This window comes from Vicugna pacos, unplaced genomic scaffold (assembly GCF_048564905.1).
Source record: "Vicugna pacos unplaced genomic scaffold, VicPac4 scaffold_19, whole genome shotgun sequence".
Lineage (NCBI taxonomy): Eukaryota > Metazoa > Chordata > Mammalia > Artiodactyla > Camelidae > Vicugna > Vicugna pacos.
In genome coordinates, this window is record NW_027328740.1 from 54,284,390 (window position 1) to 54,307,337 (window position 22,948).

The 22,948-nt window shown below is 36.0% G+C and overlaps 1 protein-coding gene across 3 annotated transcripts; it reads left to right on the forward strand.

The window, feature by feature from the left end:
* Positions 1-21,090: 21,090 nt before the first annotated feature.
* LOC140692957 (actin, cytoplasmic 1-like) lies at positions 21,091-22,233 on the forward strand. 3 transcript variants are annotated; one of them, XM_072957147.1, is made up of 2 exons: positions 21,106-21,729; positions 21,895-22,233. In XM_072957147.1, the coding sequence occupies exons 1-2, from the start codon at positions 21,106-21,108 to the stop codon at positions 22,231-22,233; spliced, it is 963 nt and encodes a 320-aa protein (XP_072813248.1). The 3 variants fall into 3 exon arrangements, with proteins under 3 accessions (XP_072813249.1, XP_072813248.1, XP_072813247.1); XM_072957146.1 differs by having other exon boundaries at positions 21,106-21,237; positions 21,322-22,233; XM_072957148.1 differs by having other exon boundaries at positions 21,091-22,233.
* Positions 22,234-22,948: the final 715 nt, after the last annotated feature.

Consider the following 22,948-nt stretch of genomic DNA (forward strand, 5'->3'; position numbering starts at 1 on the left):
CAGACACAGCTTCTACATGATATTCTTGCCCTTTTGGGGGGCATGTAATTAAAATTTTTGATGTATTTTCAAACTTAGAGAAACATTGCAAGCATAATAGAAGGCACTCCAATATTCATTGAGTCAAATTTACCAATTGTTATAATTTGTTCCAGATTTTTATTGCCTACCATCCCTCACTCCCCACTCTTTGTGTACATAAATGTATGTGTGCATACATGTCTCTGCATGGAATTTGTTTTCATTTCTCTTGTGCAGACTTCTAGAAATTGCCGCATGATTTGGTAAGTTTGTTTGACCTTTTAAGAACCTGATGAACTTTTGAAAAAACTATATAATTTTATCTTCCAACTACCAACGTATGGAGAGTCCCAGTTTCTCCATATCTTGCACAGTGTTGCTTACAGTCTTGTCTTTTTGACACATTTATTCTACTACAGAATATGATGTAGGATCTCATCGTGGATTTAATTTATATTTCCCTAGGCTAGTGATTTTGACCATATCCTCTGCGAGGCTGTTGGCCATTAGTTTACTTTCCTTGGAGGAATGTCCATTCAAGTTCCCCTTTGTGTTGCTGTCTTATGTGTGATAAGAGATCATATATTCAGAAGAAAAAACAAGTCCTTTATCACATGGATCTTGGTTTTTATGTCTGTTATTTTTTCTTTTTTAAACTTCTCTGACAATCTCTTTTATTTCATTTTTCTTTTCTTTATTTCTTTGTTTTTTTTTTTTTTTTTTTTTTTTTTTTTTAGCCAGAGAAGGAATTTTTTTTTTTGCAGCAAGTACGGAAAACACGGTACCTTTCCCAAAGCAGTGTTTCCCTGAAGACCAAAATCAGGGAAGCCTTAAGCTAAGGGAACATGCATATCCATGAAGGATTTGAGTAAAGGCAAATTCAGCAAAGAATTGGGGCAGAGGTGGACAGAATCAAAGCTTTAGTTGATTGAAGTCATGAGGTCAGAAAAGGTGTGTATCATCATTCCTTAGGTTCCAGCCAGCCTGGTGTTGTGGCAAAATGTGTTACAGCTCAGTTGTGACAGCAACCTGGATCCAGGCAAGAGACCAAGCAGCACTGGGAGAGCTGGAGAACTCTGGTTAATTAGACCAGCAGGCCCAGACGAGTTAACACTTCATGCTCTGGACCCCGTCTGTAGGTTTACACAAGCCTTTCCTAGGCTGCCAGTTTTAAACTTTGCAACATCATATGCAAATAAAGTACAAGAGAAGTTGACCAACCAGGAACAAGCTTTGTATAAGTAGACCAATCAGGAGTGAGCTCCATGCAAATGAAGTACTACAAGTGGACCAATCAGAAGTGAGAGTAATAACCAGTCAGAAGTGAAGGAAAGTGAGCTCAGGGAACCAATAGAATTCTAGGTGTAAGTTAGCCACTTCAGAGGCAAAAAGTGAGATAAAGCCTCTGGGCCAGGGAACCGGACGCTAGTGGGACGAGAGCAGCAGCCCTGCCTAGGGGTCCTGCCGGGCTTTTTATGGGGCTTCCTGCCTCACTTGGACCTTAGCGAGTAGTTCCCATCCTCCACATTTTTAAAGGAATATTTCACTGCCCAAAGAATATATGGTTTATATTTTATTCTTAGTTCTTGCAGAACTCAACACAGTCTCTCTTCTTTGAATATGGTATTTAGTTCATGCATATGTGAAGCTGATATCATTGCTTTTGTATCTGCCATTTTGCTCTTTACTTTCTATTATTCTCATCTGTAAAAAGATCCCAGTGTCTCTCCTTCTGTGTTACATTAGCAGTTGCTCTAGGGATGACATTATTTGTCTCACTATTCCTCATCACGGTCTATGTCTACATAATACACATTTATTTCTAAAAAAAGTCCCTTTGTTCCAGTATATCTCCTTTTCTTCTCTTTTTGAAGTTGTTGTCATGTTACATCTGTACATGTTAGAACAACATACGAAACAGTAAAATAACTACTACTCTATAGCCAAGACATGGAAACAGCCTAAATGTCCATCAATGGATGACTGGATAAAGAAGATGTATATTTATACAATGGAATACTACTCAGGCATGAAAACTGACAACATAACACCATTTGGAGCAACACGGATGCTCCTGGAGAATGTCATTCTAAGTGAAGTAAGCCAGAAAGAGAAAGAAAAATACAATATGAGATCACTCATACGTGGAATCTAAAAACAAAAACCAAAACAAAAAACAAAGCATAAATACAAAACAAAAGCAGACTCATAGACATAGAATACAAACTTGTGGTTGCCAAGGGGGCGGAGGGTGGGGAGGTATAGGAGGGACTTCAAAATTGTTGAATAGATAAACAAGATTGTGCTGTGTAGCACAGGGAAATATGCAGGAGTTCTTACGGTAGCTCACAGAGAAAAAAATGTGACAATGAATACATGTATGTTCATGTATAACTGAAAAATTGTGCTGAACACTGGAATTTGACACAACATTGTAAAATGTTTAAAAATCAATAAAAAATGTTAAAAAATACTAACTACTACTCTATGTAATCTTAAAGCCCTCAGTTTTTATATGCAAATTGCCTTCTTTACCTCTTTTATTAAGGAATGTTTTCACTAGATATTGATTATATGTTTAACATTTTACTTTTTATTCACTGTGACTTTGTCATCTAACAGACCAGTGACTGCTTTTATATTTGGTGAGAAGTCTGTTGTTAATAATTATTTTGATCTCCTTTCTGATACGTTCCTTTTCACTTGCAGCTTTCAAGACTTTTTTCTTAGCCTTGTCTTTAATAGTTTGGCTAAGATGTGTATAAGTGTGGGTCTCCTTGAATTTTTCCTATGTGGGAATATTTTAGATCCTTGGGTCTGTAGATTAATGTTTCAAAATCAGATTTGAGAACATTTTTTGCAATTATTCTTTAGAATATATATTTTTTGCCCTTTCTCATCTCCTTCTGGGGTTCTCTTTTTACATGTGTTGATATAATTGAAATTGATCTGGTCTCTGAGTCTTTGTTGGTTTCCTCCCTCTTCAGATTTGTTACAATTCTGTTGATTTTTCTTCAAGTTCACTGATTGTTTCTTCTTCTTTCAACGGACGTTTTCATTTCCGATACTGCATTCTTCAGCTCCAGTTCCCATTTGGTTCTTTCATATACTTTGTTTTTCTCTGTTGAGATTCTTTGTGGTTTGTATTATTTTCATCACAGCCGTCAATAATTATTTAAATATGGTTTCCATTACTTCTTTCAGTGTGTTCATAGGAGATGATTTTACGTCGTGGCTAACTCCAGCATCTGGAGATAACTCAGTTTTTATTGAGTCCTTTTCTTTCTCAGTCACAGTGCAATTTCTTCATTCTTAGTTTGTAGTCTTGTTGAATTTCAGGAAATGTAGTAATTTTAATTTTGAATTTTAATCCAGAGATATGTCCTTGTGTTTTTAAGTAACTTGCCACCAGTAAATCTGTGAAGTGTGTCTCTACTACAGCATGCAACCACTGATGTCACTGATCATTTTTTGAATGTTAAAACTTGCTTCCTAACAGTTGCTGCTGCAACTGTGTAGCTGAGCATTTAGCCAAAAATTGGGCAGAGGTTGGGCTCAAACCATATCAGTCAGGCCGTCTCTGTGTCAATGCATCTCTGTGGTCCATCAAATACATCCACAGTTCTGATTGTTTCCAAATGTGCAGTGTTGTTTGCTTTCTAGTGTGCTTCTGTCCATCTCCATGTGTATACATGCTGGCTTTGGCAGCCATGGAGATGTGGATGGCTTGAACCCGTTTCAGTTTCTTCTCTGCATGCCTGTAAATCTGGAGAATATAGAGTGCTTAGCAAGCCCAGATATTGTCTTAACACCCAGAACTTCCAGGGAAATGCTTAGCTGCCCTTTTGCCTGCCCTAAACATGAGTGCAACCTCAGTGAACCCTGTGTGCCGACCACTGCGTTCACCAGTTTACCTTACCATGCATCAAGTCAGATGAGCCCCTCCTGGTGGTGGCACCAAGCCTTGTTCCCAAGGTCGGCTGTCACCCTGGTTGAGCTGCTGTCCCCTCAGCCCTGGCAAGGGATAGACCCAAAGTCTCACACTTCTATTGCCTGAACATCAGGGGTTTTCATGAATAAGCACTTTAGTTTGTTGCAGATCTTCAGTTACAGAGTGCTGGAATGATTTTTTTTTTTTGTTAAAAGTTTATCCAAATTTATAGCCATTGTTTTAAAAGTGGAGATGATTTCTCAACCTCCTCACCTCATCATGAAGAAAGTGAATTTATCCAACTTCCTTGGAATTACATTCCAACCAATTCAGTTTAATAAGAATGGACGTGGAGAGGATTTGTAAACATTCCAAGCTATGCATTGAAAGCTACATGAATGCCAGAGTTTTACAAGGAGCTTCTATTAATTGGATGACTTTTGGTGTTTGATACATGTTTTATTTTAGTAATATTTTGTTATTTGTACATATTAGTTTGAAAGTAAATACTGAGTTATTACAATCTGGCTGTTTATAAGCATATTTCTTAATGTAAATATGTAATATTTTAATAAAATGTGGTGGAATTTAGACTTGATCTATGGATTAAAAAAGTAATAGCTAGTCATGGACATAAATTTAGAGTTGATAGATTGAACTTAGGATGTTGTTTCTATGCAAATTCTCCTCAACGCACGTTTGTTCATATAAATCCCTATTCTTTTAGGTGAGAATGTGATCCCACTTGCTCATCTCACCTCCCACTTTTAAAACAGAAATTTAACAATTCTATACCAGTGCTTCTATATGGGAATATAACGAGTGGCTAATAGGTTGTGAATTTAAGAATGCATTTCATTAAAAAGAAAAAAAATGAAACTACAGAGCTGGCTGCCAAAAAGGGTTGGTGAGAGGGAGAGGACATAGAACCCACTTCGGTCAGCTTATATGAATCCCCTGTATTTCTGAGTGCACATGTGTCATGCACAGCCAGAGAACCCGGAATCTGAGAGAGTTGGTAAGTTACTTTATCTCAGGAAGGGAGACCTGCTGGTGTGTTGAGACTGTTTTGCACAACGAACATCTTTGTCAAAGACTGAGTGCTTCTGCAGGGCCAGAAGTAGCGCAAACATTGAAGAGAGAAAGTGAGCCTCTCTGAGGGATGTATCATAGGCACCATCCAAAGGGGCCACTTAGAAGTGTGAACAGACTTCAGAAGAGGCTAATCTGAAGTAGATTTCTGGATTCCTTAAGAGCCAAGGAAAAAGAAAGGCCAACAGAATGGACTGTATTCACTTAGGTCAGGGGAGTTGCAGTTGAAAACAGCTGTGAGACCAAAAATGCCCCTGAGAGATAGAGTCTGCTTTCCAATTATTGCCAGAAGCTGGCTGCTCAAGACCATCCCCCAGAAGCATCAGTCACTTAGAACCTCTCCCGGACCCTGCAGCTTTGATCCTGGCAGCCATCTGAGGGAGGACGGATGGGTTTAGGCAAGAAGGAGGAAAAGGGCCATTCTGCCTTCCACCCCTCCTGCAAGTGGCCAGCCAGCAGCATGGCCTCACTGAGAATCTCTAACTTGGTCTATTCATATTTCCATGGGCTGGATGTTCTGTTTCAGTTCTTTGCCTGTTAAAGCAACCCTGCACTTTTTTTTTTCCTTCAGAGGAACATTTTTCAACCTAGATTTGGAGAAGAACCACTGTAAATTTAAAAGGGTACTGGGAGATGCTTTTGCCTTCTAATCATATCTCATGGGTCAAAAACAGTACTTGCATATATGAACAGATTTTTGTTTGAACACATTTTTGAGTGATACAATTGTATTTAGAAAACTATTTCAAAATCTGAAGTATTTGTGTAAATTCCACCATAATCATGTATCAGATATGTGTGTGAATAACTTTATTTTAACAAATCTCCTCTTGTCTTGGTATATTTATATGATTCTTGATTGTACTCTATTATGGCCTAGTATCCTTTCCCCTTAAAATTCTTATGCAATTTAGTCCTGTTATAGTTCCATACTTGTTATCAATTTAATACTGTTAATAGCAACATTACTAATCCAGGGATTTAGTAGAATAATCTATGTATATTATTGTTAAAAGTGGGACAAGACAAAATTTTTCTGATGACTGCTTTTAGTTGAGTACAGCCCTTTATTCCCCTTTTATTCTGTTGATGACATTTCTATGATTATATTAAAATTCAGGAATTACCTTCTGGGATTCTCAATCTTTTCTCTCCCTTTTATATTGGCCAACTCTAAGATTACATGTCCTTTTTCCTTTTAGCTTCTCTCCATATTTTCCCTTTATATATACTGATGAATACTTAGTCTTTCCCTACCTCTCTTTGATATGTCCAATGGATTTCTCTTTCTCCAGAACATTGAATTTGGATGTTTGTAAGAAATTTCTCTCTAATTTATTGTTTCTGTGGCAGCCTTCTCCCACCAGATGTTGAGCTTGAGGAAGAAATCTTGAATACTTGTATCTCTAAGGCTAAATGGAGAGCTTTATAGGAAGTCAGATAATAAATTCAGTGACTGAAAGAATCATAGGTATTCAGTCAATTTATCCTAATTCCCCCACCAGGCAGAGCATTAGAGTAGATAGACCTGATTCTATTGAAAAGGTTAAATGATGCCATAGAGAGTAAGATTATTGTGTGACTTTCTCATGTTTCAATACATCCCATTGACTATAACAATAAAGAAGATTAAATGTATTGTTTTAAGAAAAATCTGGCTTCTTTCTTAGAAGATAATATGAAATGTAGGCTTGTGTACCAGGCTAACAGTATCTTTCACAAAAAAAGATCAATTAAGTGGATAACATGATAAATTTAAGACCTGCATCCTGGGAAATTCTTTCACTTATTCTAGATTGATTCCACACAAGATGTATTTTATATTTGATCAACACATCGCCTCCATTCTCAGTCTTGATGCATGTTAAAAACCAGGTATTTCTAAACTTGAGATGTCAGTAATGTCTGAATAATTCACCTAGAAATTCTAATCTAGTTGACAAAAGAGGCAGAGATGTTAGAAAATGGAGGAAGATGTGCCAAAATGTAGAGGATTGGAGAAGATGTTTGCTAAAGGATTTCCAGGAAGAAGAAAGGAGTGTTTCTCTTTTTATATTATTTGAAAATAATCATTATCAAAAAAGAAACCAAAATCAACCATAAACAGGAATGTGAAATGACTGGATGATGGTAACGAATTAGTGAATAAAGCAAGCAAGTCCTGGTGCTGAACGTTCCTCTATAGACAGAGCACAGTACCCTCCAGGCAGAGTCTCATGTTTGCAGTTTTAAATCAATCATAAAGTCCATCATTTTTTATATTTTTAAATTGGGTGAAAGATAATATTTTGTACTGTTACAGCACAAAGAAAGCTGATTTAAAAATTATCAAAACTTAATGTGAGCTTTTTTTCTGGTTTGCGGAGTTGACAGCTGGGCAAGTGTTTACCTGCACCCACAGATCCTGTGTGATTATTTTTTTTTTGTCTTTGTTAGGTTTTAAGATTTTTAAGTCCATGATGTTTCTTAGTGTCATACAATCTCCTCAAATCTTCTCATATAATATTAGAAGAAAATTGTTAGAGCAATTTAAGGAATATAAAAATAATGTCTCTGTTAGTTAGGTTTTGTAAAAAATACACCTTTTTGAAAATTGAACTTTTACCATGTATCTCACTAACCTGAATCGCATATTTCATTTAATGACCAAAGCTGTTGGTAAGTGTTAGAACTGATTTTATTGGTAACATTTTCTTTTGTAAATTGTATATAATGCCATGGTGATATTTTGAATTTTTGTTTACCTTTGGGGAAAATGTATCTTTCAGTGTATAATGCTGCTCTGTTTTTAAGAGGGTTGACATAAATTATAACTGGGAAAATAATTATTGGCCAGGATTTTCTAACTATCTCCTATTTTCTATGCACCTAGTACCACCAACATAAACTCTCCCACAGAATGGGTCAGTTTGATGTCCTGTAATGTAGTGAGAATATCAAGATCCCAGCGGATTAAATTATCACAGAATCAAAGAGCAAATGTCTTGAACACGATGATGAAGTTGAACCACTCTTCCTCTCAGGTAAGAATGCAAAGCGTCTGGTACCCATGGTTAATTTGTGAACTGATTTTATCCTTTGATAGTAAGGGTAGAGCAGATTCTCTTTCAAAGAAAAAAAATGGCCTGGGTGAAAGAGATAAATTGAACAGAATACAGGGGTGGCAGCCTGGTGTGGGGTGGATACAGGAGGAGCCAGGTCTACCTGTCAGTTCTCCCTCTGAGGCTTGTGGAAAATAACTTGTGTTCTGGCACCCAGCAGACTTTATAGGCAGGTGAAGTTTTAAACTGTTTTGGACCCACTCATAATTCCCCTTAGAGAACACTGTACTGACAGTTTCTAAGTGATTTAACTGCATATCAGTAATCATAGAATCCAAATTAAACATAAATAAAAAAACAGCATCTTATTTTTAATGTACACTTTTATACATAGGAAAGCGTGTAATGAGAAAAATAATTCCCATGACAGATCAGCCTCTGGGATAAAAATTATTTGGATAAAATTTAATCTCCATTTTATATCAGTGTACACATCTGTACATAATTTTTTACTGAAGGACCTTAGAGGGCAACTTTGAAGTTGGGAGATGGCTGTGTTGTTGAATAGTGGACTCATTTTCTTAAAATGTGTGGTCTTCCCATATTTATTCAATTTTCCATAAACCAAGGAAGCATCATTTTAAAAATTTTGAGTTACATGTGATATTTTTAATTATTCTGATGAAATTCAATTTTTTGTGTAGTAGACAAAGCTTTGCCCTTCTAAACATCAAAATGTACTGTAAATTTCCACAAATTATTCATTGACTAACAACTGAAAAGTACAGATAAATAAGTGGAACAGAAAATACACAGACACCCAAGTATATATAAGATTTTAGAACTTGTTAGTGATGAAATTTCATACAAGGAAAAATAAGTTATTCATAAATGGTGTAGAAATAATCTATTTACAGAAATGTCGCTGGATTTTTATCTCACTGGAATAAGTTTCAGTTGTATAGAATGAATTTGTAAACCTACAAAGCGAGAAAAATTTACAGAAGAAAACATTAATTTCTATTCATACATTTTTATGCTGGCAAAGACATCCCTAAGAAGGATTTCAGAAGCAAGAATTCTGGAATTTGATTTAACAACATTAAGAAATTTAAAACTTTAGATGAGAAAATAAGATGAACAAAATAAAAGAAAATGTAATTTTAAAATATTTACAATGCATTTGTAACAGATAAGAAGTTTTCATTTTTACTGAGAAGTTTTTAAATCAGTAAAAAAAAAAAACCTCTACTTTGAAATTGGGCAAAGTAATTTTTTTTCATACCTATAAGTGCCCAATGGACATAGGGAGAAATATTTAGTATCTCTGGACAGGAAAAGAATTTAAAGGAGAAATGAAATACCATTTTCCCTTCACAAAATTTGGGGAGGTGCAGAACAGTGGTACTTACTCAGGTGTGTGTGAAGATGAAAAGCAGTGGTGTTTATACTGCTGATTCAAGTTTAAGTTGCTTTTGAGTTTTCAAACAGGCAATTTATTGATTAGTACCACATTAGAAATGTACATTTCCTTCACACATGAATATTCTTTATACTGATAGGAGACAAATAATTAAACCACTATTAAAGGTATAGCATACAATTTGTTTTTCTCACGACTACTTAAAATAGCAATGTATATAAAAACAAACTCACATAAAGGATTTCATAAATCAATTGCTGTGCATTCAGTATGGAGGAATATTTTACCATTGAAGTTGGCATAGATAATAGATGCATGTTGACCTGCAAAGATGTCCTTTTGAAGATCATTGAAACAAACAAAAGATCAATTTTATTATATACAAAAATAAGAAGACTATGGTCTCATCCTTAATTAAATACACAAATGTGATAAAAATTTATTTCTGGGTATTTACATTATTTGTGAAGCTTTTCCTTTTAAAAAATGTGTGATTTCTTCAATGAACATGTACAAAAAGTCTAGAACATATTTACTTTTAATGAAATACTGGGAAAGGTCAAGGATAGGAATTTTGCACAGTGATAGAAATAACTTGTCACTTTGTCATTTTCTTTAATTTGTTTGATGATTGGTAAGTTAGGAAAATTTTTAGCCTCTTCAGAAGTAAAAAGGAGAAAAAAGGAAAAAATAGAAAAAGAAAAAAAGAAGGGAATCTTTTTATTTCTGCTTATAGATTTTACCAGGTATATATTTAATTATATCCTCATGTTTTGGATTACATGTAGCTTTATTATGTATCAAATGTAAATGAGTATAGATTAATCATTTTACTTTACATTCTTATGGAAAGAAAATTATAGTAAATGTAAATGATTATTACTATTGCAAAAGTTTATAAATTTTAGGTGTATCCTTATGAAAATAAAATAAAAAATAGGAAATGTAAATTGTTTAATACTATTACAAAAGTATAAATCTTCTTGGTAAAAGATTTCTGTAAAATGATTTAACCCTGCAATATATTTATTCATTCTTTCAATCCATTTATTCATCATCTGTTACCTGAATACCTTGTGGTAGATCTATTCTTCACAGGACCCATCATCTCTCAGAACATCTTGAACTTTAAAAACTCCATATTGACCACTCTGAGCAAGAAGAGAATTTTAAAACTGAAGTCTTAAGACTTAATTTCAGTTTAAGCTTTTCCTCCCTTCTTCCAAACATAAATATGTCTGAAAGTTGGAAATTGTAAAAGATAACTTTGCCTACCCTTTTGAACATTTAAAATAGAATTAAATATTAATAGTCATCATTGGACATTCTGCTTTCATACAATGTATAAATCTAAATATTGAATAAAAGGAGCAGCCTGATTCCATTGAACCCTGAATTTTCTTGATTCAAGTCTCTTTAGAAATAGAGTAAGAATTACATTTTCAAAAATTCTTATTTTGTTATTTTAGTTCTCCTTCCCTGTTAAGCTTTTTATGATTTTTCAAACTGAAGTCTAGTTGATTTACAATATTACCTATAAAGTTTTTAAGAATTAAAAGTTATTTAAATGCCACCCATGTGACAATAACTGACTATGATATAGGTCACTATTGCACATACTGTAAGGAACCGTGGATTGTATGATAGCCCATTATTTTACACCCCAATAAGAAATTCCTTAAAAAATGCTGCCAACTCACACATACTGAGAACCAACTAGTGGTTAACAGTGGCAAGATGGAAAGCGGAGGGGAGTAAGAGGTATAAAATTTTAAAATTTAAATAAGGTACCTGGATATATGGTACAACATGAGTAATATAGCTCATATTTTATAATAACTATAAATGGACTGTAATTTTCAAAAATTGTGAATCACTGTATTGCACACCTGTAATCTGTCTAATAATTTATTTCATCAAGTATATTCGACAGCAATAAAAATGCAACTGGAGACAAAAAGATATTACAATAATTTGATCAAAAGGAAAAATGAGAAACAAACAAACAAACAAATCCTACCAATCTTGATTGTAACATGTTATGAATTTTAAATTGCCTTCCCATGTCAGAGATGTCAAAATGTGAGAAAATGAATATATTAGAATGATTGAAGTGCGGTGTTCTCTCCAATCCTTCAATCGGCAAAATAGGTATTCTATCATTTTACTTAATTGAAATATTATACTTGTTAATTTGTAGTAAGGGCCGTAATTGTATTATCTAACAATAATTGGGCTGTTATTTTGCAGGAAACTGTTGTAAACAATTTGCATATATTTTCATTGAAGCATTGCAGTGTTCTCCTGTGAGATAACTTTGACTTCAGCCCTGTTTTGTTTATAAGGAAAGTGAGGCACTGAAATGATAAATGACAGCTAAGAAGTGACAGTTAAAGTAAAAGTCAGAATCAAGATGAGCTGAATGTCAAGGTCACGCTATTTATATTCAAACAGGTTTTTCTTCCGTTAATGTGAGCAATAAAAGCTCATAAATATTGAACTTTCTCCATAAGAAAACTAAGTATTTATTTGAAAGGTCTATGAATAGCATGCTATGGAGTGTTTCCAATTACACGAGTAATGGTATGTTTGAAACAGTACACTCTAATTTCCTAGAAAGTACTTTCACATTTGTAGGGCTGCCCTTTATCTGGCCATTCATGAGTGGTGATTCTCCTGAAAGAGAAGATATGCCAGCTGAGCCTCCGTGATGGTGAGAACAGGGCAGCGCTGGTGGTGTGTGGCAGCCAGCCATCCATGCAAGATGGATTCAATGTAATGACTTAGAATAGAAATGATTTGATCTGTTTTAAGTATAATAAACTGATGGGACTTGTGGAATGTTGATGTGGAATTCCTAGTACTTACAGTCTGTTTCTTGACATGATACTGACAGGCCATGCAGAGCAAAGAAGTTGAGTGTGCGATGATTCTGCTAAAATGTGGTGCCGACCCAAACCTCGTGGACGTCCATGGCAATGCCACTCTCCACTACGCTGCCTTATCTGAAAATATTACATTTGCAGCAAAGCTGCTTTCCTACAATGCCAATAATGAAGCGAGAAACAGGGTATAGCTCCACTAGATTTATTTACAAAATATTTGAAATAAAGGTTCTTGTTTTAGCTACGGGTGCTTTATATCTAAAATTACTTATAGTGAAAAATAACATATCAGATCCTGTTACCATGGATACAACTCCAAAGCCAAGGCCAGGGGCTACAGAATGGTGGTACCCACAGAAAGCACAGAGCTCTGTCTCCCAGCAGCTCTTCTACCCTGGAAGGAATGCTTCCCCACTGGGAAGTGCCTGGGTGTGGGTTGTAGTTTCAGAGCCCACAGAAGATGAAGGCCTGAGGTTAGTGCCCTCATGCTGATGGCCACCTGGCCACCACGTACGCCTTGGGGGCATCCAGGCTCAGCCAGCTGTAGTTCCTTAGTGGGGCAGTGGCTATATATGGGAAGCAGATGATGGTAAGAGGAATCCTCCTACTTTAGCTCTGGAACATCCATCACCTCCTGCTGCCGCAGCCCCACCAGGAACTCCTTCCACTGGCACAGTAGGTGCAATTTTATGTATTGGATGCTTGGCCATTCCCTGAGTGAAAATACTAGAAAAGAACTTATTTGTCTAAGATTTTACTTTAAATAATGATATTGCTAAAAGCAGCATCAGAAGGTACAGCTTTCTTTTATAAATTTATGGTAGATAATTGTGAAAAACATCGCATTTGATGCAGGCAACCTTTTTTTCCAAATATTTTTCCCCAATCAAGTTTTTCTGATTGGTGTAAAAACAGAAGAAAACAAAACTTGTGTTGGAAATAAGTTTTGTCTTAACACTCAAAGGAACCAAAAACACATGACAATATAATCAAAATCTTGCTGATGTGGATAAGTATCTGCTTTATAAAAAAAATTATGAATTCTATAAAAATGATTTCTCTCTCATTGCCCAATTCTTAAGAGGGAAAAGGGAAACAGACTATGGATAGTTCACTTGAAATACACAGGCCAGTTTGGAAACTGGGCGTTTGGGAATTAACAAGAAGCTTCTTTTGGGTTTGATTTTGTTTTCTTTTTGTTTCTGTTTTTAGGTAAGCTGCTCTTCAGTTGTCGGGGGTAATCATTCTCACTTTGGGAAAGAGAGTGAACTGTAAACTTTCTGAGAGATCAGTTTTATGAGGACTCTGAGGGAATCACACTGAGCATGAACAGGTGGTGGTTAAGTGGGAAATAAGAGAGCAGAAGCAATAATTAACTGACATACTGTCTTATTGCAGCAGAAGTAGACACTTAGATAAATATCTACACTTGGCTCTCAAATCTAGGATGTCTTGATGGGAAGTGAGGAATGCACACATAATGAAATCAAGTTGCATTGTGAATTTACAAGTCCCTGTTCTATCGCCATTTACCCAGGACAAGGAAATGTAGTTTTGTTAAGTGACTTTTAATTATTACACTTTTCTTTGTGCAAATCCTCCAATGAGAGGAGAAACCAGCTACGTTGCTTAGAGACGAAACTTAAGTGGTTTATTATGTCCTTCACTAGTTCTCAGCTGAAATTGTGCTGGTGAACCACAATCATCTGGGAGAATTTAGAACAAATTTACAAGCCTGGTCCCTCCCTTGAAGATTTTGATTGAATAAACCTAGTAAGGCATGGATATGTATAGTTAGAAAGATTTCCTTGAGATTTTGATACAACCCTTGATTGAGAACTATTGAATAGGTACATGTAATGAGTGTAAATCCACAGGTCTCAAAATTATGGCATCTTTAGAAAGTGGGAGTCTAATACATGCTACTTACTTCCAGGCTCTCCTTTCCAACCATATAAACCTGATTTTATCCAGGCCTTCTTCTGTGATTGACAAGTTAAAAGGAGTATTATTGGCAATACCTGTTATCTTGAAGAATAACTCTATTTTCTTTCCAACCACTGATCACTGATTGGCACTCAGTCTTAGAGATGTGCTTACGGTGAGTGATTTAACATGCAGAGCCCTTTAAGTATTTTGCAAATTTTGCTACCATCCACGTCATTACATCAACACGTTTTCCCAGATTCCAGTAATAGTAATTCATTAGCTTTCTTTTTGTTAAAGATGTGTGATGGAATCTTGCAATATATCTGTTAGAGTCACTGAGCACTGGTGCAATCAAAATGGCAGTATTTTTATTGCAATATAGTTGATTTACAGTGTTGTGTTAGTTTCTGGTTTACAGCAAAGTGATTCAGATATATATATATTAAAATATTTAATTTTTCACTCTGTTTTCCACTTTGTTTATTACAGGATATTGAACACTGATCTGTACCCTATTCAGTAGGACCTTGTTGTTTATCTATTATATGTATGGTAGTTTGTATTTTCTAACACCAAACTTCTAATTTACCCCTCATCCAACCCCTTTCCCCTTGGTAACCTTCAGTTTGTTTTCTGTATCTGTTAGCAGGTTTCTCTGTTGTGAATAAGTTTGTTGATAACATACTTTCGATTCCACACTTTAAGTGATATCCCATGGGATCTGTCTTTCTCTTTTGAACTTACCTCACTCAGTATAATAATCTCTAGGTCCATCCGTGTTGCTGCAAAAGGCATTAATTCACTCATCTTATGGCTGAGTAGTATTTCAATGTATATGAAGGTACCATGGAAGATGGCAATTATAAACATCAAAACCCACGAAGTTACTAACAGATTGGAATTGTTTTAATAATTTACTTTCAGCTGTCTTATTAACTAATTATCCATTTGACTAACAATAAGGGAGATTGAGATACAGGTTGTAGTTTAAGTAGGCAATGGAAAGATTCTCAAAGTGGGTATTTTTGAGTCTTAGTAGCAATTTTTATGACATGTTCGAGCCCAGTTTTTTTCTTTAGATATATGATACTAAAGAAAAGAAAGGTTTTACATCCAAATATTTGCTATATACCCAACCTTGGAAGCACAAAAAATATAAAAACACAATTGGGCTGCAGGCTAAGCTCGGCTCCTGGATATGTTCAGGTTGCTTCCACAGATTGAGTCAACATTTAAAATTTAGGAGACTCATGCAAAATTCTGCATTTTGAACTTCTTCAAATAATCAAATTTCATCCCCCTGGAGCACAGGCTACTGTGTGGTCTTCCCTTCAGAAGTTACCCCTTTTCAGTGGGGCTAGTGTTCTCCAGTTTGCTGTCCTCACCTGGGACCTTCAGTTACATGTGTCACCTACTTTGCCTCTGGAAGCATTTGAGTTTACAATTCCTGTTTTATAGTATATTTTAATAAATATTTCCAGATTCTAAAGACAGTCTATGTTAATTTATAATCTATTTCATTTCATGGAATAATCTCTTAAGAATGGGATTGAGATTTTAAAATTGGAATTTATAAGTTACTTAAAAATATTTTTTCTTTACATGTACATGTAAATAATCATATTCCCATTGGAACGTCTGTAAACCTGATGAGGTTGGGCGTGGCTGTAGTTGGATAGATTATGCAGATTGCAGGCAGTATGGAATCATTCTCCCCAGCATGTTTCCTTAAAAATGCAATTGATTCAGTAGCTACATGGTTCTCTGTGTAGTCGTGTTGAGAGTGTTCAGAGGAGTATTGGAGCAATAAAGTAACTACAGACGGCCTGGTAGACACTGATGGAAACAAAAATCTTGGAACCTGTAAATGTTTGAAGTGAGTTTTAGAGAATGACTTCACAGTTAATCTTTTGAAGAAGTCAAGGCGGATTATTTTAAAGAGTGTGAACACAAAGGGCTGAGGAGGAAGGGGCTAATTTTTATATACTTTATATGATATGTTTAAGTTCAGATACTGCTATAAGTTTTTACATTCAGTTTTCAAATATGTAAATTAGAATTTATTAACAGTTTTTGCTGTTTCACAATGTGACCTCACACTTTTTCTTCCTGTAAGTGAAAACAAAGGGCAAATGGTAGAATCTTTAGTAAAGACAGACATATATACATTCAGTTGATAAACTGGATAGTTAAAATCATTTATATTCTCTTTAAAAAAACAAAATCTTAGTGTTCCTCTGGAGTAGCAACAGTCAGAAAGGTTAAATTAATAGGAGGATTAACTTAGAATGAACACCTCATCAGTTAGTTAGAAAGACAATTATTCTGACTGGGTGTCACAAAGAACAATGTGTAGCAGAATTCATCTTGCTTTAGAATAGTGACTGATGTAATTTGCAACCTGAGTTTTTTGATCATATGATTTTCTATTTAGGTATTTCATTTTAGTTTTATTAGTATGAACTTTGATTTTATTAGTGTGAACTTTAATCTTTCTGCTGTGAATTTAGCTTTGTGTAGTATTTAGTCTTAAAATTGAGCAGTGATCTATGTTTGTATTGGAAATGGGATTAGAATAAACCATTTTATAAAACATGATTAGTTGATTTTTTTAAACAGCGTTTATTGATTTATAATCATTTTACAATATTGTGTCAAATTCCAGTGTTGAGCACAATTTGATCAGTTGACTAGTCACATCTCATTTTTTCTTCTCTTCCTTCATACACACTTTTGAAAAATTTAATTCTTTACCCCTACTCTAATTTTTCCTTGCAGAAAACATTTCTTTAGTGTCAGTTCTTTCAGTCCAACTCACTCTGCCTCTTTTGTGAGCATACTTGCTTATGGCTTTCTGTTTAGTACTTGTGTGTCTAAAATTCAGGAGTCATTTCCCCTCAAATTTACTCATGTTTGTATTTCTCTTAATTCAAAGGAGGTGAATTGAAACAATTCAGTTTTTGTTCTAGATCATTTTTGTCAAGGAAATAAAATAATGGATACAACAGAATTTGTATAATAATCAATGAGGTGTAAGGAAAGTAACACTTTGTGACACCTGATGTGGTCTTTCCTAATCTTGAATACAGGAGAAGATGTATGTTGGTAAAACTCAGAACCAGGATTGAAATCCACAACGGAATAACTCCAACACCTGTGCTCTTTGTATTACATCATATTGTAATGGGGATTATTCAATTTTATTCAACTTCATACTTGTTATTCTTAAAGCTGTTATTTACTACTCTAGACTGTCCTGAAGCCAAAGCAAATGTATGCCGCTCAGCAGGTCAGGAAAACTAGTAAGTTACTGGAAGATGGCTTTCTTGTTCTGACTTGAGATGACTGATATTTACATCTACCCTAGTAATAAGGAAAATAGGACATTATGGGTTAGAAATTAGGACCTTTTTGAGGACAATAATTCTGACAGTGAAAATGAAGATGTGTTTGGAACTTCTCCAAAACTATGTGTCAAAGTCTCAGGCTTTTCGCATCCTGCCTACCCATCACCAAGCACACAGCATAGTATGTGGCAGAGTGCATGGTTTTTGTGCACAAGATCGTGGTTTACTCTCCAGTATCTACATTGAAAACAAAAAAAGTTGCATAAAATATTTGATATGTGTAGTATTAAATATATCTATTCCAATTTAAGAATTTTTTTTGCCACCTTTCTTCATAAATATTGCAAACATGACCAAGACTTTCATCCAGAAAATACCTCAGTCCTCTGAAATTCCTTTGTGCCACTTTATGTTATTGAATTATCCATGAATGGAGATAAGCTTTGTATGCGTTTTTGAAATTTGCAGTGGTAAATGTTCTCATTAATGTATCTGTGGCTACGTTTATAGATGAAACATTGCCATTGTAGTTAGGAGAAGAGGAAGATACAGAATCTCTTTCTTATATGTAGTTACTGTTCTCTATCATAATTATTATAATTATTATCTTAAAATATAAGCATCAAATAATGTTAAAACATAAATTGAGGAATGCTATGTCATTAAATTCTCACTTTTGTATTTTCCCAGCCAAATGTTTTCTTTAGTATGTATTTAAGAACATCATTCTATCCTACATGTCATATTACTGCATAGGACACTTCTGTTAATTTTCCAGAGTCACCTAATGAAACAACTGTCTCTAAGTTCTTTTATTCAAATTATTTTCCGTTATACATTTTTACAAGCTTTTGTATAGAGAGAGTTTCCAGTAGAAGTTAATTTTATTCTTTCTTCCTTTCTTTGTTTTTCTTTATCTTCCTTTCTTTCTTTCTTTCTTTCTTTCTTTCTTTCTTTCTTTCTTTCTTTCTTTCTTTCTTTCTTTCTTTCTTTCTTCTTTCTTTGTTTTTCTTTATCTTTCTTTCTTTCTTTCTTTCTTTCTTTCTTTCTTTCTTTCTTTCTTTCTTTCTTTCTTTCTTTCTTTCTTTCTTTCTTTCTTTCTCCTTCTCCTCCTTCTTCTTCTCCTCCTATTCCTTCTCCTTCTCCTCCTTCTCCTTCTCCTCCTTCTCTTTCTCTTCTCCTTCTCTTCCTTCTCCTTCTCCCTGTTTCTTCCTTTTTCCCCTTCTTCTCCTTCTTCTTCCCCTTCTTCTCCTTCTCCTTCTCCTTCTTCTTCTTCTCCTTCTCCTCCTTCTTCTTCTCCTCCTTCTTCTTCTCCTTCTCCTCTTTCTTCTTCTCCTCCTCCTTCTTCTTCTTCTTCTTCTTCTTCTTCTTCTTCTTCTTCTTCTTCTTCTTCTTCTTCTTCTTCTTCTTCTTCTTCTTCTTCTTCTTCTTCTTCTTCTTCTTCTTCTTCTTCTTCTTCTTCTTCTTCTTCTTCTTCTTCCTTCTGTCTTCTTCTTCCTTCTGTCTTCTTCTTCCTTCTGTCTTCTTCTTCCTTCTGTCTTCTTCTTCTTCTTCTTCCTTCTGTCTTCTTCCTTCTGTCTTCTGTCTTCTTCCTTCTTCTTCTTCTTCCTTCTGTCTTCTTTCTTCATTCTTTTTAGACATCTTTACTTTCAGTTAATAAAGTGATGTCTTCTAGTTAATCAAGCAAATTTGACCTCTCTATTCCATCCCCAGTAACTGGGTTCTAGTTTTCCATGTGTCTCATTCTGTTTCACTCCTCATCATTTTGCTCAGGCTGCCCATTCTTGAATCTCCTTCATATCCCCCTCTGCACTGCGTCTGTATTTTAAGACACATCCTGGTCTTCTGAGCATTCCCTAAACTATGCAGTCGCAACAGTATTGTCTCCTTAGTGCCCATATTCTGTATCCATTTACTTGAGATGTAGAGCCATTGAATGACACATTCTATGCTGATTTGTTTTTGTGTGTCTCTGCCTCTGACTCTAGAGCACAATCCGTCTTTTATTTATAAGGCCAGTTTCTCCCAGGATGGTGCCTATGACTTAATAGATACAGTAAATATTTGTTTTCTTACTGACTGTTTGAATGACCTAGTGTATGACTAGGATATTTTCTGAAGTTGGGTTGTTGTTTTATTTTGTTTCATTTTTATAGAAATCAGCTTCTGATCAAGAAATTGGGAAACAAGATTAATTATAAAAAAAAATCTTGTGTGTATATGTGGGCATGAGACTGTAGAAAGTGCTCCACAGGAGCCAACATATTATAACAAATTGACTTCTGTTGATGGAGCACACAAAAATGACACATTCTCTGAGTTAGTGAACATCAATGGAAATTGCAGTGGTTTTTTCTAGGTTTTAGTTCTACATGGGAGACTGGAAGGGCTTCTGAGCAGTGGGGCCAAGATTCTGCCTTTCTAACAAGTTTTAAGATGACACATTTTTGCTGGTCGTCAGACCACACTCAGAGTAGCAAGAGGGGAGGCCTGTGTTTAGAGAAATCTTAGAAGAAAAGCAAGTGGAGATTTCAAGATAAAACCACATTAAGGAAAAGCATGATTTTGTTTTTTTTTTCTATGTTTATAGCCAGAGGGAGGCAAAGAGTTGAAGTAGAAATGACAGGTGTAAGATACTGCCATGAAGCAGAGAGGAAAATGGAGTGGTGGGAAACGTCCATCAAAAGAATATAAAAGGGGAAGGATTAAGACCACAGATCTAGAGGTACCTTTGAAGAGGGAAGGATACAGTGAAAGGAATGAAGGAGGAAAAAATTGGAGCTAATTAGGTACTTTTGGAATTGATGAGGAACCTTGAGAGAACTCCTTTTTGATGATGTCAGTATATTTGCAGTGAAGCAAGATTAGATCATTTCCACTCCAGAGAATTCTAGAAGCAGGGGGTGTGGTCAAATTAGTGTAAACCACATCCACTCCTCATAACTATTAGGCATCATAGATATATGTTGCATTGGAATTTGTTATTCAAATGAATTTATTTCAATATGGAAGCAATCACTTATTTTAAGGATAGTTTTTTTTTTTTGATAAGCTATCTGTTTCACAAAAAGTGTTTTAAACATTAGCATGATATATACCAAACCAATGTAATTTTAGGAACAGTAGAAATTAATAGCGATTGTTCCCAAAAAGCTAAAATTGTTGTTTTCAGTCAATACTAAGCTGATTTTGAAATATAAATGGATTTTAATAGCTAATAATCCTGTGGCTATTAAACTTATTTATTTCCTTTTTTATAATCATATTTCAGTATTTAAAAATATATATATATAATTTCTTATGAGTGTCTTATATATCTTCTTGCATGAGTAGATCGAGAAACTTTAAGGTGACAACTGAGACCACATCCACTCCACCAGCAAAGGCCCCTCACTGCTCCAGCTTTGCCACCAGGCTGCACCAATACCAATTCAACATGGAAGATGATGTTGCTGTGCTTGTGGTTGACAATGGCTCTGGCATGTGCAAGGCCGGCTTTGCAGGTCACAATGTACCCCATGCCACCTTCCCATCCATCGTGGGGCACCCCCGGTTCCAGAGCGTCTTGGTGGGCATGGAACAGAAGGACTTCTATGTGGGTGATGAGGCCCAGAACAAGAGAAGCATCTTGAACCTCAAGTACCCCATAGAGCATGGCATCATCACCAACTGGGATGACATGGAGAACATTTGGCACTACACCTTCTACAATGAGCTGCGTGTGGCCCCCGAAGAGCACCCCATCCTGCTGACTGAGGCCCCCCTGAACCCCAAGGCCAATCGTGAGAAGATGACCCAGATTATGTTCGAGGCCTTCAACACCCCAGCCATGTACTTGGCCATCGATGCCATGTTGCCCCTGTATGCCTCTGGCCACACCACTGGCATCGTGGTGAGCTCTGGTGATGGGGCCACTCACATTGTGCCCACCTATGAAGGGCACACCCTCACCCATGCAATACTGAGTCTGCACATGGCTGGCCGGGACCTGACGGAATTCCTCATCAAGATCCTCAGAGAGCGTGGCTACAGCTTCAGCACCATGGCCCAGAGGGAAATTGTGCGTGACATCAAGGAGAAGCTCTGCTACGTTGCCCTGGACTTGGAGCAGGAGATGGCCACTGCTGCCTCCAGCTCCTTCCTGGAGAAGAGCTACGAGCTGCCTGATGGTCAGGTCATCACCATCGGCAGTGAGCGCTTCTGCTGCCCCGAGGCTCTCTTCCAGCCTGCCTTCCTGGGTGTGGAAGCCTGTGGCATCCACGAGATTACCTTCAACTCCATCATGAAGTGTGACATCGACATCCGCAAGGACCTCTGCTCCAACACAGTGCTGTGTGGTGGGACCACCATGTATCCTGGCTTCACCGACAGGATGCAGAAGGAGATCAATGCCCTGGCTCCCAGCACGGTGAAGGTCAAGATCATCGCCCCCCCTGAGCGCAAGTACTCTGTGTGGATGGGCGGCTCCATCCTGGCCTCACTGCCCATCTTCCAGCAGATGTGGATCAGCAAGGATGAGTACGAAGAGTCTGGCCCCTCCATCGTCCACCACAAGTGCTTCTAGGTGGACTGAGTTACCTCCCACTGTTTTCTTGACAAAACTGTACTTGGCACACAATATAAGATGAGATTTGCATGGCTTTATTTGGTTTTGCGTTTTCATTTCTTTCTTTTTTCTTTTTCTTCGTCCTTGACTCAGGATTTAAAAATTGGAATATTCAAGGTGATAGCATTCAGTTGGATTGAGCATCCCCAACATTTTACAAAGTGGCTGATGACTTTATATACTTAATTTTATATATATAGCCTTTATGGCCTTTATCTCATTATAAAATTTAAAATATTGCTCGAAACTATAATAATTTTAATTAAACCTTATCCTAGGAATTAAATTTAAAAGTTTTCCTGAATAATACTTGCTTTATCCATTTTTATACCTTCCGTACATAATAAAAAAGTATATCAAGTATTGAATCATATGCTAAACCAGTTGAAATTGTGAACAATATAGAAATAATGGCCACTGATTTAGATTCATGTAAGGTGCAATCATTTCCAGTGGTTCAAAATTTGCAGTTTCCTATTACCAGACATTAATGCCAAGATCATAGATTTCTTCTGTCTTGTGATCTCTATGTAATTGACTTCAGAATTTACAATGAAGGAGAGAATGGGGGTCATAGATTCAACCCAATGGCCGATTAAGAGAATCACCCCTTCTAAGATTGGACCATTGTTGTTAGGGAAGAAAACAGTAACTTTCTTCTTTACTTGACTTC